We start from the raw sequence: 17,975 nt of genomic DNA on the forward strand, positions 1-17,975 counted from the left end.
GGTCTCATCTGTCCAAAGGACATAGTTCCAGAAGTTATCTCATTTGTTTATATACAGTTTTGCAAACCTTGGTTGTGCTTCCATGTTTGTTTGTTCTTGGATAGAAGATGTTTCTCCTGGCATTCCCTTCCAAACAAACCGTACTTGTTCAGTCTTCTTCTAATTGTGCTGGCATGGACTAACATTTAACATGCTCAGTGAGGCCTGTAGGGTCTGAGATGTAGCTCTGTGTTTTGGGTATCTCTCTGAGCATTGAACTGTCTGCCACTGGGTGGTGAATGTGCTGGTACGTCCACTTCTGGAAAGATTGGCAACTGTCTTGAATGTTTTCCATTTGTGAATAGAGTATTAATATATATGAAAAGAGTGTTTAACCCTTTCCAGATTGATGTGCAACAACAACAGTCGCTTCTCCATGTCCATTGTATGTCTTTCCCTCTTGGCATTGTGCTGACACACACCTGAGTGCTCCAGACCAGCAAACTGCTCAACCTTCTGCTTTTATAGAGGTCTTCACGCCTGCTTATGATTAATCAATCAAGTTCTGATGATTAGTGAACGCAGTATAGCGGTCCATTTTATTTTTTTTTACCTTTTTGGCTTCATTTTTGTCAAATAAATAAATGCACTGGTTTAAAAAAAAAAAGATATATGTTGTAGTTGTTCTTCTGAGGTTGTTTTTGGTTTGTTTAATACTAAGACCCGCTATGATCAGATGGTTTTATTATGTTTTTACATTAAAACACTTTTACACATGACTGTACATCTCAATTCAAACATGTACTAAAATAAATAATGTCCATCTAAGACTGTGAAAATCCAGCCGCATATATAGCCAGAGCATTTCTCTGTTCATGTAGTGTATAATTGAACATTTACCCTTCACTTCCCCCTTCCTTTAAGTAAACGTTATGAGTCAATCAGTCGTAACAAGGAGTGATGGGGAACGCACGGTCCCTCCCCTCATGGAAATAGACTCCACGCATGAGACGAAACACGCACCACTCCCACCTGAAGTAACTCATTCATACCGTCTCAGTGCTCCGAGTGATTGATGGTGTTCTCTGTGCAGGACGGCAAAAATGTTCCTGCAGCAAGGGATTTCATTTAATCACACGTCCCCATTTGGGAGAGCGACAGTGACATCATATCGGATCAGTCCCTATGAATCATCAGGTTTGCATTAAAGAGGTGCATTATTATTAAGTCCGGCTCCGTGACTGTCTTTCCAGATGTCACGCTTACTGATGTGCACTGGAACAAACAGGGACGAGCAGCACTTTTAGACTGCAAAATTACTTTTCTCTCCGAGTGCAAAACCTTGGTGGCAAAACCAATTAAGGCTTCCTTTATAGATTGCGATTTGGGCATTAGGAATCTGTTCAGTTCACCCAGATGGAGAATTTCATAGAAAATATTTACGAATTCTTGTGTTTGCTCACAGTCTGTATCGAAACAAATCCTCTAAATGAAGGTTCTGTCATTTTTTGATGTTAATGACAGATGTCATTTGTCAATCATTAAAAGAGAGACTCACAGAGCAGCCTCCCTTGATGATTTGTATGATTTCTTATGAGTTTTTAAATTCTATTCAAAATGTAACTTTCAGGCTCCCAATAATAATAATAATAATAATAATAATAATAAACAAATTAATAGGCATGCACTTAAATGATATACAGTAAATATGTGTTAAAGAACTAGAATAGAGAAGAGCCGTCTGTCACGACTCCATAACATGAAGCCAGATTTCCTGAGAGCAGTTAAGCTCTTTGGACAAAAATTAGTCACATGTGTCATTTCTTTCTTAATACTTCGTTACGCCTCTCCTAGCAGCGACAGTCCTGTTGTAGCATCAGTGTCTTGAGGGAGTGTTCCAGCCACTTTCACAATGAGTTACATGCAACTAGAGATTCTGACCTGCTTCAGTGTCAAATCCTCACCATCACACACACTGCTACTATTGAACAAATGCACTAATATACATAATAGTACAGTGCAAAAGTCTTGAGTCAGACCTCATTTCCTCCATACTTTTAATGTAGTCTTGAGGAATAGTTCTCCAGGCTTCCTGAAGGACGTCTTTGTCTCTTATTTTGGTCCAGTTGCTGTACCTGAGCAGCTTCGGAGGAACGTTTTTAGTTTTAGAGCTAGTGAGAAACAGGTGATGACAGATGATCAGGCCGGTGATTAGTATACTGGTGATGCTGAATGCTGAGTGGTTGGAACAGACGAGAGGGGAAATGAGGTCGCTGCTGAAGTTGTTCTATAAACAACCCATCATTTGAATTGTATCTTTAGGGTTTGTTGCAGCCTGTCGCGGTGATACGATAAAGTTTGCTGCGCCTTATCCTTGTTTTTGTCTAACTTAGACCTGCTGTCCTCATTAGTAGACTCTTTAAACATAGCATCATTTAATGGTGGCAAAAGTGCAGTACATACACAACATCTACAATCAGTAGAAACACAAGATGGTGTCAAACTCAGTTTCACTGCTTAGATTTTATACTTATCAGGTCCGTTTAATCCCAAATATATAGGAATAATAAAAGATGCATACAAAATTAAAGCTCGAGACTCAAGAGGTTAATTAAATTGACATCATTTAATTAAATTTAATATGAAAAAATGGTGGGTGGGTCAATACTTTTGCACCGTATCAGTGAATAGTTTGAACTAAGGTCAGAGCTGGTGTTGTGAAAAATTTAATAAACTCGTTCTGACCAATCAGCACCCTGTAAAAACCCCACCTGGCTCCAGTTCAACAGTTTAACAATCCTGGTGCTCATTACTATATTGGTTTGCTTACTGATAATCCAACACTCATATATGATAACGCTCCAGATGTCTCTAGGCTCGCTGGTCTGATATACAGCAATTCACAATGTTAGCCAGGGGGTGGGGCTCATCCTGCTGAGTCACGGCGGCTCCGAAAGTTTCTTCACGCCAGCTTCATCTTACAAAGTTTTCCCTTGACACCGTTATCGCTGATCTGATTAATAAGTAGGTGAGGCACTAATATCTATATAGCATCTGCTTTAAGGCGTCTGTATTTGCACCCCCCCCCCCCCTTATAGCGTTCTTAATTCATTAAAGAACGACACGGCACAGTTTCATGCCAGTAAAACGTTATCAATCATGCCGACGCCTTGGCAAATTATCTCTATCTGACAGCACGAGGCTGACTTTGCCAGAGTTCTCATTAAATTAGTCAGTGTTAGCCTTCACTGACAATGTTGCTAAAATGAATAATGCTAATTAAAGCCAGTGGAGGTAGTGTTTAAGGGAATTGGAGGCTACTAAAGGACACCCGGAATCAAAACTCTCTGTTTGGTGGTTCGCAGACAAACAAGTCGTTTAATTGCTTTGATATTGCTGCTCTAGGCTTAGAAATGAAATAAAAGAAATGATTTCGAGGTAGCACAAAGGCGCTTCCATCATCAGGTAGAACGGTGATTGATTAAACGTTTAAACTTGAATTGTGAGCTAAAGAAAAGAAAAGATTGCGCAACTACAAAAGAAAACCGTACACACCACGCAATCAATAACAACAAGAAGAAAGGAAGAAAAAAAGGAGAGAGTGCATTTTTAGTTTGTTTATTTATTTATTTATTTTATTTTGATACTTAAATGAAATGCGCAGAATTAAAAGTAAACATGAAGAGTGATCAATGAGCAGAGCTAAATCATATCCAAGGGCCTTTCACTTCGAACTGACGCTTGGTGTCATTATCATGGCATCATGGGCTTTTCTTAAGACTCAAAGAGTGTGTGTGTACGTGTACGTATCGAGCGAGATGTTATATCACCAGCGTCATCATTTAAAGATTCATTTTAACCTAATATAGTTTTTTTATATAGTATTCACAGCCCCAGGGTCTCTGGTTTAATCCTGACTCTATGGAAAGCCTTACTGGTTTAATCCTGACTCTATGGAAAGCCTTACTGGTTTAATCCTGACTCTATGGAAAGCCTTACTGGTTTAATCCTGACTCTATATAAAGCCTTACTGGTTTAATCCTGACTCTATGGAAAGCCTTACTGGTTTAATCCTGACTCTATGGAAAGCCTTACTGGTTTAATCCTGACTCTATATAAAGCCTTACTGGTTTAATCCTGACTCTATGGAAAGCCTTACTGGTTTAATCCTGACTCTATGGAAAGCCTTACTGGATTAATCCTAACTCTATGGAAAGCCTTACTGGTTTAATCCTGACTCTATATAAAGCCTTACTGGTTTAATCCTGACTCTATATAAAGCCTTACTGGTTTAATCTTGACTCCATGGAAAGCCTTACTGGTTTAATCCTGACTCCATGTAAAGCCTTACTGGTTTAATCCTGACTCTATGTAAAGCCTTACTGGTTTAATCCTGACTCTATGTAAAGCCTTACTGGTTTAATCCTGACTCCATGTAAAGCCTTACTGGTTTAATCCTGACTCTATGTAAAGCCTTACTGGTTTAATCCTGACTCTATGTAAAGCCTTACTGGTTTAATCCTGACTCTATATAAAGCCTTACTGGTTTAATCTTGACTCCATGTAAAGCCTTACTGGTTTAATCTTGACTCTATATAAAGCCTTACTGGTTTAATCTTGACTCTATGTAAAGCCTTACTGGTTTAATCTTGACTCTATGTAAAGCCTTACTGGTTTAATCCTGACTCTATATAAAGCCTTACTGGTTTAATCTTGACTCTATGTAAAGCCTTACTGGTTTAATCCTGACTCTATGTAAAGCCTTACTGGTTTAATCTTGACTCCATGTAAAGCCTTACTGGTTTAATCTTGACTCTATGGAAAGCCTTACTGGTTTAATCCTGACTCTATGGAAAGCCTTACTGGTTTAATCCTGACTCTATGTAAAGCCTTACTGGTTTAATCCTGACTCTATGTAAAGCCTTACTGGTTTAATCCTGACTCTATATAAAGCCTTACTGGTTTAATCTTGACTCCATGTAAAGCCTTACTGGTTTAATCTTGACTCTATATAAAGCCTTACTGGTTTAATCTTGACTCTATGTAAAGCCTTACTGGTTTAATCTTGACTCTATGTAAAGCCTTACTGGTTTAATCCTGACTCTATGTAAAGCCTTACTGGTTTAATCTTGACTCCATGTAAAGCCTTACTGGTTTAATCTTGACTCCATGTAAAGCCTTACTGGTTTAATCTTGACTCCTTGTAAAGCCTTACTGGTTTAATCCTGACTCTATGTAAAGCCTTACTGGTTTAATCTTGACTTTATGTAAAGCCTTACTGGTTTAATCTTGACTCTATGTAAAGCCGTAATGGTTTAATCTTGACTCTATGTAAAGCCGTAATGGTTTAATCTTGACTCTATGTAAAGCCGTAATGGTTTAATCTTGACTCTATGTAAAGCCGTAATGGTTTAATCCTGACTCTATGTAAAGTTTTATTTCTATGTGCTTGTGTTATGTGTGAATCCTCCAAGTTCTTTAATTTACAGTACGCAACCTAAAAATGATGCTAGTAACTGTGAAACCTAAAGCTTAATAAAACTACTTGTAAACCTTAGCAGTTAATAACACTATAGAGTAATATATAGCAAACTTTTCTTTTACAATAAAGTAAATTATACATTATAAATTTTAAAAACCTACATTATTATATAGACAATGCGAATGTGGATCATTCAAGGCAAAGCAGGACTACACTGATGTTACAGTAGGTTACTGATAGCAATGGTGTCTGATTATACACACAATTGAAATATTTCTCAAATGTCATTCTTTGTCCAAGTCAAACTAGGACATTTGATTGGGACCATTATGTCTCTACAGTATATAACCCCCTGCTACACTAATGCACTCATCCCAGTGTTTCACTAGTGCTTGAATACCATTAAGGTAGAAAGTTTTCTAATGTGGGCTCATGTGGAACTTAGACAGTTGCTTCATGTCTAAAACCCCGGCCTCCCAGGAACTCTTTTAATGTCCCAAACATGTGGAAATGGCTTGGAGCGAGGTCAGGATGTGGCAATGTAACTCCCAGCCGAGTTCCTGTAATGTGCAAGTGGTGTTGATAGTGAATGGTTGTAACAGACAGATGCGTCTCTTCTGCAAGCTAAAGACAAGTTACAGTATCTGTCGATTGTCAAGGATCAGTACAGTAGTTCCACTCAGTGAATGCTGGAAAGACCTAGGGAATCGTGCCACCTCAGCCTGACCTTCTTTAAAACGTTTTCATCATTTGAATGTTTCACAGTGGCTAAGAGTCTCATCATCATACTGTTCATGAAATACTTTTAAATTCTCTGCGTGTCATTACTCACTGCAAAGTTGAATGACGCAGTTAGTCAGTTTAAGATTGAACTTTTTTTTGAAGTTTTTTTATTATTATCTGATTCCATCCATGGTATTATGAATAGACTTTTGGTTTGAACATTTGTTTACGATTATTGCGTCCTTGAACATCAGTATGCATATATAGTCAGCACAATGTTAGTGAAAAAAACTACGCTGATAAATGTAGGAGTAACAACATTCATTCATTTATATTGATTGATTGATTGATTTATTCATTCATTCATTCATTCATTCATTCATTCGTTAACTCATCTCAGTAACCAATCACACACACACACACGCACACACACACACACACACACACACATTTTTATTTGTGAAAAATAAGGGTAGCAAATCTACCTAGTATTGTCAGGAGGAAACTAAAGAACCCCAGAGGAAACCTTCATGGACAAGGATAGGACAAGGATAGGACATGTGAAGCTCCACTCAGAGAGTAACTGAAGGTTTTAAACCAGGGACTAACAGAATTAAACCAGGGAACATGGAAGATGCTATCAGATGGAAGCAATTTGACTACCCCAAGGTCTTAAAGCAAGTGCTGCCTAATGAACAAGATTGACCTGGTTTCAGACCAAAACAAGAAGAAGAAGAGGATTGGAGATAATGAAAGTGTGCTTGCATTTCCTCTCTTGCAAACAACATTAAATAGATCAAATTTTCTGTGCATGATTGCTAAACATCCTTTCGGCACAAGCCACAAGTGGTACTGGATGTGGGTGTGAGCCATGAACATTTACTTTAGACTTTGAATAAATGTATCTGAGGTCTCAACTGGGAGTAAAGAGGGAGGAGATGCAGTGATGGTTCAGTGCTACTGAAGAGGAAGTTCAACTCACCGCTCTGAGCCGTCACTTACCCAAACTACTGCACACTTGATCCAGGGTCCTAGCCCTCAAACGCGCATCTCTGAGCTCGAATTAGAGTCTTGCTCATTTGTTATGTAATGTCACTTCAACAAAAAGCATTTGTCATAGACGGCCCAGAAAAAGATCCAATGCATCATATGGATGAATAAATCTTTAACCCTATTCAATTTAACAAGCCTGGATTATTCGAGGGCGAAATTCTAGCTTTTTGTCCGAGTGCATTTCAGGCATGTTCTGTAACCATCGCGGGAATTAAATGTTGCCGATTGGCCTGTAAAACTCGCAAAACATGGACCTGAGTGAGTTTTGAAAGAATTTTTGTCTTTGTGTTGGTAATTGCTGGGAACGTCTGGGTTAATGTCTACTTGTTAAAATGTTCATTTCTGATCTTTCTATTCAGTATTTTTTTTTTTAGTGCTGGATTATTCATATTGTGAAGCTGGAAGGCATTCATAATTAAAGCTAATAAATCATTCACAAGATTTCAAAGGGTTTTCATAATACTAATTACTTTTGTTCACAAAAACAAAAAGTTTCATCTTTTATTTCTGCCATAGGTCGGGTCAGTCACGGATCATTTTAATTTATATTTGTCAGAACTATATACAGTACATTTATACACCACTAACTCGCGTCATTGAGGGAAAAAGACTTTGTAAAAATAGTTAAAAGGTTAAAGCTAAAAATATCGGATCAGCTTTAATGTAATGAAAATTCAGGTTGAAGCACACGTACATGTCTTGAGTAAGGTCAAGTATCTTCCACCTTGTTTACACTAAGTTGTACATCTTTCATTAAGATCAGCCAAATACACTCCCTGTTCGGTAATCGGAGAGTGAATCACAGATGAGCAATCGAAAAAGGTCTTAAAACGATTCCAGCGTGTTAAACTTCACTTATACCACTTGAGCGCTGTTATTTCAGCAAAAGTAAAAATATTAATTAATGCAAAATCTTTTTTAAATTCTTAATTTAATTAAATAATTTATAATCTGACTGCTCGTAACGTCCCTTTTACTTAAAATTTTAGTTTCATTTGCAGATTTGACGTCAGGCAAATATCGAAGGACTGGCAAAGTTTCATTTAATTCTGTTCCGCCAGTTTTGCGTGAAAAATGTACAAACAAGACCTTTAATGTATATAGATCATTTATAATATTAACTAAAATGTGGACAACACAACCTAAATTTTAAAATTTATCAAAATATAAAAAAAAAAACCTTAAACGAAACATTAATCCCAACTGCTGTCCTACCAGTTTGTAAAATAATGTTCACCATGTTTTTTTTTTTCAGTTAGAGACCCAGTTCGTCTACTTCAACACAGTTACAGTTACCATTATGCCTAAATATTTTATTTTCCCTTTTCTGCCAAACCTGCACTTTCTCTTCACTAGAACATTTCCCTCCACTACTTTTAACCACTAATGCACCCATATTTCACAAGATATAAGACCACTTTCTGTTTCCTCAATAGTTTTTTCTTTAAAAGAAATGTATAATGTAGGTCTAGTGTCCTGAAACACTGCACCTTGTTACATCCTTGTTATCTACAAGGAGACATAATATATTGGAACGATAGCTACATTGTCTTTCATTTATCTTTAAAAAAAAAAAAAAGCTATAACTGTAAATATGTTAATAAAAAGAGTTGAAAGAATCCAAAAAAAGTGCAGAGATTTTAGAAACAAATCAGAAGACAGAATGTGCTTTTGCGGGACTGAGATTGTAGTGATTTAAAGTAATGTTTTAATGGTGCACTTAGGGTATCTCAGAACAGTATGTTTCCTTCTTTTCCTACTTAACTTGTACTTTCTCTTAAGGATTATTTTTTTACTTCCATCAGGTTTGGTCACTAATGCTCCTTTACTTCAACAGATTTCTAGCCTGGTTTTTGTAAAAAAAATTTTCTCCGTCTTCACCATAGCAGTTTTTTGCTTTATTTCCATTATTTATTTAACACAGACTTCTTTTTCATGGACTCTTGGCCTCTGATGCCAATTATGTTGTACTGTTAAAATTTAGTGGATTCAATGGCTTTATCCTTCTACACACAGTGTTTTGTTAACTTTGTAAAACAAAAAAACTGAACTATTCCATTTATAAGTATTCAGACCCATCATTTACAGTAGTACTGGGCAGAATGACAGCCTCAAGTGTGCTTTTGAATGATGCTACAAGCTTGGCACAACTCTCTTTTGGACGTTTCTTCCATTCTTCTTGGCAAAATCATTCATGTCTCTCCAGAGATGCTCTCTATTGGGTTCAGGTCCAGGCTCGCGCTGGACTACTCCAGGACTCCCGGGAAATAGATTCGGGTTTTCTTGGCAGTGCGCTTTATCTAATTTTCTTGTTGAAATTTTAGTAAGGAATGCCCTTAGTGAGGAATGGCTTCTGTCTGGCGGCTCTACCATAGAGAGACGTGATTAGTGGAGTGCTGCAGTGATGAATGTCCTTCCCTAGGTCTTTCCCATCTCCACAAGGAAACTCGGGATCTCGGGACCTGTCTGACCACGGGCCTTCATCTCCGATTACTCAGTTGGACTGGACTGGGCTGCCAGGTCTGGGTAGACTGTTGGTTGTTCAAAATCCCTTCTATTTGAGAATAATGGAAGCTACCATGCTACTGACTCAGTGGAAATTTTCTTGTGTGTCCTTCTGAGAAATGTGTCTTGACACGGTCATGTTTCATAAGGGCTTCAGATAATTCCACCAATCTCATCGCTTTGTTTTCACTCTGACTTACACCATCTACAATGAGAGGTATATGTCTGGATAGGTGTGCGCCTTTGCTACTTATGCCCAATGAGTTTAATTAGCCACAGGTGGACTCCAATCAAGTTGTTAAAGCATCTTAACGACCACTGATAGAAGGAGGATACACCAGAGATCAATTGCAATGTACTAGCACTGTACAGTACATAACCCACCAACCTTCTCTTATAAACAAGACCAGGTATAAATCTAGTGAAGCGAGCACATCAATAAATCAACAAAATGAATAATGCAATCCTTGGAGAAAGCACACAATTAATGATCATGTTTTCTGTGGATAATTATGATTGCTGAAAGTGCGATACTGCTGGGTCCTAAATTTAATGTGTTAATAATGATCTCTCGGCTGATGATCACTGTTACTACAATGCTTTATTCTACGGAAGGTCACAATCACTCAAGGACTGGTGCTGGTTTCTCAATTGAGAATACCCAACCAGACAAAATCTACACAACCACAGTAGATATCTCATCATCGCAAGGTGTACTTCACCATTAGGATAGAGGTTGCAGATATGCAGTAATCTTCTTGGGCAACCAAATTGTATGAGAAATGTAAGCAATTTGATGAAAACCAGGGTTGGGTTGATTTTGTTCTATTTATTCTCTGCAAAGCAATGGAGAAACAGTATTATATTTGGATTTGGAGCTAATCCCAGTAACACTGTGCGTAAGTCAGGAGAATTCACTCCAAATATTACAACAATTTATTGAACGCATGACCATTTGGTGAGAAGCACAAGAATCATATGGCCCAATAGAGCCGTGTAAGTGTTTGTTAAAGCGTTTCTATGACTGAACTAATCTAGTGCCGCACATGTAGGCGCTGGCCTGTTCTGCACAATTATACCGTTGGGACACATATAGCATTAAGGTGTGATTAAATGTAGGGACAGAAAGCCACTTGTGTTGTGTGAAGTACTCATCTCTGAACATCTTCTTCTAAACAAGGCGTCCTTTCTGATGGAAATCAGCAGCTCTTGTCCACCTCCAAGCAACCTCTCCCTCGCCTCACTCAAATAACGTTTATTTACAGCTCAATGAACTAAAAAAAAAAAAAAGCACCTAAATGAATTAAAAGCTCTAGAGTTTAACGTTGAGCTCCTGATCTCACACACATGCTCACTCTCACTCTTGCACCTCCACCAACTCATTATGCAAAGCAGGGCAACTCCAGATTACTCATGCTATAAGCTTTCTAGTTGGATAAACTGTTTACGAAACACAGCAAAAACACAATGGCAGAGACTGAAGTTAACAAATTGTGGTGAATGTGTCAGTGAAGCTGTTTGTTCCTTTAGGGTTCTGTGAGTAAGGTAACAGTTATAATATGAATATCTGAAAGGCAAACTTTTAGTAATAGAAAGATTTAGCACACATAGGATGGTGGGAGTTTTTTCTTTTATTTTTTTTAAATGTATCCATTTATCTATCCAATGCATATTTTAAGGAACCCTCAGTAACATTTGTTACTACTACAAGAATTTATTAAAATAGAAAATATGCTATATAGAATCTATCCATCATCAGCTTGATGCAGAACACAGATGAGTTTGGGCTCTATTCATTATTAAGTTAGGGATCAAGGGGAACAGGCATGAAGAAAAAAGGAGGGTGAGGGAAGATGGCATGGGGGTTTGCGATAAGGTCAGCTTGGTGGGGTTTGCTCTGGCCCTTCCAGATGTTAGATGACATTATCATCCAAGTACTGCAATGGCAAAGCAGTGGGAGGACTAAAGACAGTGTCGATCAGGTGCTAGAATGTACTACACTGAGCAGGCTGAAGGGAAGAACATGTCATTGCTAAAGGCTTCATGCTGTTCGGTCTTGCACTTTAGGATGAGTTCCACTTAAAATTAGCTGTTGGACAGGTTTATCCCATATATAAAGCAGGCTTTCTCTCCAGATGCTCTATTAGGTCATCCACTCAGTGAAGAAGGTAAATGTCAAACTCAGAAATGCTTTTAAGCTTCCTAAAAGCTTTGCAACAGCAGAGGCTTCCATCAGGCCTGAGCACCACCACTATGCAGCTCGACCAGTTTGACCTGGCAAATTTTTCTATGACACCACCATGTAACATGTTGGCAACCTCTTCTTTAATGCTCTTTCCCAGATTTCTGGGACACGGTAAGGGTTCTGTTAGACCACCACTCTTAAACTGGTTTTGATGTCATGCACTATAAGGTGGACCATTCCTGCCTTTGCGTGGGATTTAAGTTCTGTACTTTGTGGACTAAGGTACTTACTAGAGCTTCTGAGAAAAGGCTGACACCATAGGTTCGATATATTTTTTTTAACAATTTTATTAGGGTAAAGTTGAAAATCTTTTCTTGTCTACCTTGTCCCTTCTGCATATCTGAAACATATTTGATTGGCAAGCAGAATGGACACATTTGTTCCTACCAGGCTTTTTTAACGATCCCAAAGAGACACTCTTAACTGTTGAGCTTTTAAGTAACAGGAGTTCAAAGCGTGTAAAACCAATTCCCAATTCCCACAATTCTTTGATGATGAAAAGCACAGAGGTCAAGAGGTTCTGGTCTAAGTTTTGCCCTTCTTCATCTTTTTTAACATAGTTACAGTCCTGGCCTCATTCATAGAGAGGGATATAATGATAGGAGGTGCTGGGTAGGGAAGCACTCTCATTTATCTGACGATGGGGTGGCAGCCACTTGTTTTGACCTTGAGACCTCCGACCATCTTCTGGGTGATGTTCTGCTACTCAAGGGAAAATTTATTCCATACTTGGGTCTGGGCCCCCACTAGTGTGATAGCTCACAGCAGTAAAGACAGAACACAGGCAGAAACCAGGCAGAGGAATAAGATTTTGGTGTTTCAGTTAGGAACAGCCATGAAGGAACATGATGGAAGCAAGGGAAGGAAACAGGCAGGAGAATAAGTACAGCAAGTGTGCCTGGTTCTGGTGGCAGCCAAAGTTGAAGTTCGTGCTGAGAGGGAGAGCACAGCAGCCGATTCCTGGCAGATCCTGTGTGACTGTGGTTGCTGGCTTGAGAGGGGAGTAATCATCATCTTAGAAGAACAGAGACATGATTATCAGTCTGTGCATTCATATCAACTGCGTTACTCATTGACTGACACTTTGATTCCCATTTTATTCATGGCGTCCCGTTCAAAGAGGTTGAGGTGAGCTGGAGATTAGAAGCCACCGACGATGCAGTGTTTTCTCACCCTGCCTAGTGGACATGTCACATAAGGAGTAATATACTATAAGGATGGTCCAATCAATCCATCCATCTTTTAGGCTAAGAAGGGGTCTTCAAAAGGTTTTTAGATGGTTGTGGTTCTAATTTAAGAAGGTGGTTCTAAGTGGAGCCAAGATCATTTTGTTTTAGATTCTAAATAGGATCTTTTATGGTTTTCACAGATGCTAAATAAAAGATTTGCTTTTTTTTCTTCCTTTACCCCTTCTTAAAAAAAAAATCAATATCTGCAATTTCAAATAGTTTCAGAAAGTCACTTTTTTCATCAGTTTGACGCAAAACCACACTCTGACGTATTCTAGTCTGCTTGTTTTAGCTCCAGGATCTCTCTCTCTGTCTCTCTCTCTCTTGCTCTCTTGCTCTGTTCCCCCCCTCTCCGCCCTTCCCCTAAGTACCTTTTTAGTAATTCCTACGTAACTCATTAGGAGGCGAGTGTCACTGTCTGTCGTCTTCTCCCTCCCCTTTACACACACACACTAAAGCAGCAGCGCACAGTTTATAGGAACTTCACCTGGGTTCAAAAGAAGGTAAAACTCGGTCAGCTCAGAGGCTTCAACTCTTGTGAAGGACATCAGGGTCAGAGGAAGGGTTTTTGGGGAAACGCGTGCCAAGTCCATTTGTTTATTTTCTGCTATAAAAGACGCTGTGTGTCTCTGATCAGAGAGAAAAGAGGAAGCAGGGGAACAAGACAGGAGCGGTCCTTCACAGCATCTCTTGCTCAGACACTCTCTCTCTCTCCCTCTCTCTGTCTCTCTTTTTCTTTCTCAGTCCTCCACAGCACCCGTTCAGGAGGACACTGACTCTGGGACGTTTGTTCTTTTTTTGTGCCTCTGCTTCACGATGAAGTTGCTCCTATCAGTAGTGGTCCTTTTTTTAGCATTAAATGAAGTATTTGCAGAGGAAGTTGGTCCAAATGAAGACCAGGATTACTGGCCAAACGGCTCCATAATGCAGGTAAGCGGATTTAAAAAAAAAGAAGCAAAAAAGAAAAAAAGGGGGAAAAATATTGTATTGTATTTTATTGGCTTAGATAGAAAATTATGTAGCTTGTTAATGAATCATGTGCAAATTCTAAAATGTTGTGCAGTATGATAGCTTTAATTATGCTTTAAGTGTTTTTTAGAATTATTATTATTATTATTATACTTTTGCGGCTGTGTTTTTAACTTTTGCACTACATGTATCATTATTTAACAGAATGAAAAAACACCTTGAGCTTAATTCATGCAAAATAATAATAATAATTAATCCATGAATGTACAGCTTAATTAAAGTTATTGTAAATGGACTTGTGTCGCTGTCCAGGGCTGAAACAGATCACTGCGTGTTTTATATGCATCGCACGTCTCCTATATGATTTTGCACCCTGGAAGACATCCAAGCACTCTCTAAAGAGCTATGGGTATTTTATGAACATGACATTGAAATATAAAAAGCTAATGTAATTTGTACAAATTTAAGTTTTTTTATTATTATAAATAAAAATTATAAATTTTATTATTAAATCAGGAACTCCACAAATGAATCCTTTCATCCTGGATGCTCTACACTGTTTCAATAAGCACCAAAATATTAGGCTGACTTAATTAACCTTTTAGGATTTTACTCACCGGCAGCTTTAAAGCATTTTGCCCTACATTTATCCTCGACATCTCATTTTCCACTAATCAAGTAATCCTTCCTAGGATGACTGGCTTCAAGCCAATCCCTTCAGAGAGATACTCAGACGGATAACGAGAAAACCTCGGCCACATCAGTTCATCGGTCTAATGGGGAAACGCTCCTCCGGTAAGACCAATTCATCGCACTCCTCATTTCCTCTCTCACTTCAAACCTTTATAGAGTAGGATTGAAGTAGATCAATAAACCCATCAGTGATATTAAGAGTTTACACACGGCTGCTGGAGTCACCAGATGTTCATTCTTTGTTTGTTTGTTTGTTTGTTTGTTTTTTTTACCTCCCAAAAGGTAACACACAGATTACACGAAAAAGTAAGTCATTCCTATTTTTAAATAAGTTGTATGTAAAATGTGTGTAGTTGGAGCTCACTAAATTATAAGATATCTAACATGCATGAAAGACACGTATGTACTTTTTTTATAGTCAATTGCATATTATTAAAATGTTCCTTCTTTTCTCATTTTATGATGTTTATCTGAAATTTCATTGTGCCTAGTATATTGACAATAAAGATATCTTACTGTATCTTATCGTATTTACTAAAGACATACAAGCCTACAACTAATCTAATTTGATCATAGATTATCCATCTATCTACAGTAGATCTCACTGATGTACGATAAGAGGAACATTTTATATGCAGGAGGTCCTTCACCCATATCGCACCCACACACACACACACACAGTGTACACACACGACGCTACAGGAGCCTGTTTAGTGCTCAACCACGTTTGCCCTGTTTAATTACACTGTTCATGCAGTGCCTTACTTTACTCTACATGATCTATTTTGGAGTCTTGTTTATCACATTCCACAGTATTTCACCACACAGCTTTTTAGTCCCCATGTAAGGTTAAAACAACACTTACTTTAATTAATGAGAGGTTTAATGTATCGATCAGCTCATGAATGGTTTCTTTGCTTGTATTTATTTTGCAGGGCATAAAATTAACTCCTTTGTGGGGCTGATGGGTAAAAGAAGCCAAGAGGAACCTGGTACGTGTATATATATATGTAAAATATTATCATTTCCAAACCCTACTAATACTGTAGCACTTATTTCAGTATAAAGTGAAGTGAATTTTTGTTCATGTGTAGAAAAATAGCAAATTAGGATTACAGATCTAAAATAAATAAATAAATAAATAATAATAAATATGGTACAATATGGATCAAAGGAAAAAACTTGCATTAATACTTCAGAAGCCCAGGTTTTTTTTACAGCCCACAGAAAGAAATGCAGTTTTATAATTTAGCCATCCCATAAATTATAACTGTCACATGGACCTCTCTACAATCCAGTCCAGACATTATATATATATATATATATGAGAGAGAGAGAGAGATAGATAGATAGATAGATAGATAGATAGATAGATAGATAGGAATAATAGAAATATAAAAAGTCAAAATATAAAAAAATATAAATCATTGGAAATTCCCTGTGACAAACTGATGTTTCTATGTTGTGGAGTAGGTACTGTAGAATTATGAAACACATTTTTTCATTATTTGTTAAGTAGCACTGTTTTGTGTTCACCTGTGGGTTGGCAGATGTTGTGATTCTCACCTACACAGCATTAACTGCTGGTGTAAAGTCATAGGTCATTGCCGTCATCGCTCAATGATGAGTGTTTGTTTGGATGCAAAATGTTCGAATACATCATCAACTTTTATCACCCTTCATATTTCTCCTGTATTTTGTCTATTTTTATTTCCTCTGGTTCTGCAAAGTTACTCATGTTTCTCTCTTTGTCTTAGATTCGTACGACTGGGTCTTTTCACAGAACTACGATAAAAGGCGCTGACAAACAGGCCGACCTCCATCAACGCTCAGTCGAAACACCGCTTATCTTCAAACCCCCCCTCCCCCCCCCCTCCCCACCATTTCATCTTCTAGACTCCAATAAAGCAATCTGTTTTCCCCACCGTGTGTGATGTAGCACTAACCGTGCCAATTTGTGTACTAGGAATGGAAGGGGACGTTTTGATACCGTCCGATCTGTAATATCCTGTTACTGTCCAAGTCGTTGAAAAATACTAGTGGACTATTTGCACTGCCAAACTCTGCATAGTGCCTCGTCATTGTCCGATCACCATCTGACTGTGCTGTAAATACTTGGTCATGTTTGTCATTCTCAGCTGTTCATCACTGTAGCTGTGGCTTAACGTTATAATTAAATATTAAAGTTATTTTCACTATTGGGGGAATTGTGGCTTGGAAACATTGTGGTTGTAAATGTGGAGCGTGTGCGCTGTCTAGTGGCGTGAGCATGTCATTACAGTGTCATTTAGTGCTTCATCGAATGAGGTGTTAAACATAAAATTTAACATTTTACATGGGAGTGAATGAACTTTAACAGAATATCCTATGAAAAAGCACACACACACACACAGTACATTTCATACATTGCACCACATTATGCATTGAAATTGCTCTCATGAACCCAAATAAACACATCATGCCAACATGTGATCACATGTGACATGAACAATAAAAATAAAAAAAAAACATTTATGTACATGTGTGACTTCTCTGTAATGGACACAAACACAACTGTATACACATACGTAATGGAAATATTGGTTCATTCATTCATTCTCTACACCGATTATCTTGTACTGGGTTTGACGGAAGCCTGGAGTCTATCAAAGAATACTTTGGGCATGTGATGGGGTTCACCCTGGACAGGGTGCCATTATTCATCACAGGGCACACACTCAATCACACAAAATGGGAACGCTTGTTAACCTACTCTGCATGTCTTTGGAATGTGAGAGGAAACCCACCAAGCATGAGGAGAACATGCAAATTACACACAAGGGGGGAATCGAACCCTCGACCCTGGAGGTGTGGGGCCATGGTGCTATTCATTAAGAAAAACGTGTCAATACTGATATCTGCATGTCCATGAAAAAGGTGCCAAAAAATATGAACACATACAAAAAAAGTAAACAAGTTGCAAAGCATACGTTACGATTGACTCATCCAGAGGGTGGGGCTTATTTCATATCACTATAATAGCACTATTTATTCATTTTCAATCACTTTACTATTAAAAGTTCTCCTCTTGGTTGGTTTACACTGATAAAAGTGTTAA

At 38.1% G+C, this 17,975-nt stretch overlaps 1 protein-coding gene across 1 annotated transcript; it reads left to right on the forward strand.

The window, feature by feature from the left end:
* The first annotated feature begins 13,683 nt into the window (after nt 1–13,683).
* On the forward strand, nt 13,684–17,315 carry tac1 (tachykinin precursor 1). Its single transcript, XM_053490171.1, has 5 exons — nt 13,684–14,146; nt 14,878–14,980; nt 15,161–15,184; nt 15,814–15,870; nt 16,636–17,315. The coding sequence occupies exons 1-5, from the start codon at nt 14,033–14,035 to the stop codon at nt 16,680–16,682; spliced, it is 345 nt and encodes a 114-aa protein (XP_053346146.1). The 5' UTR covers nt 13,684–14,032; the 3' UTR covers nt 16,683–17,315.
* Nucleotides 17,316–17,975: the final 660 nt, after the last annotated feature.

The sequence above is a fragment of the Clarias gariepinus genome, chromosome 28, assembly GCF_024256425.1.
Source record: "Clarias gariepinus isolate MV-2021 ecotype Netherlands chromosome 28, CGAR_prim_01v2, whole genome shotgun sequence".
Classification (NCBI taxonomy): Eukaryota; Metazoa; Chordata; class Actinopteri; order Siluriformes; family Clariidae; genus Clarias; species Clarias gariepinus.

What these genes read in the sequence shown, in the direction of transcription:
- tac1 (XM_053490171.1), top strand. Translation starts at nt 14,033, where the DNA reads ATGAAGTTGCTCCTATCAGTAGTGGTCCTTTTTTTAGCATTAAATGAA. An exon ending in CAAACGGCTCCATAATGCAG is followed by an intron (nt 14,147 to 14,877) that starts GTAAGCGGATTT and finishes AATCCTTCCTAG; the next exon opens with GATGACTGGCTTCAAGCCAA. An exon ending in AAGAAGCCAAGAGGAACCTG is followed by an intron (nt 15,871 to 16,635) that starts GTACGTGTATAT and finishes TCTTTGTCTTAG; the next exon opens with ATTCGTACGACTGGGTCTTT.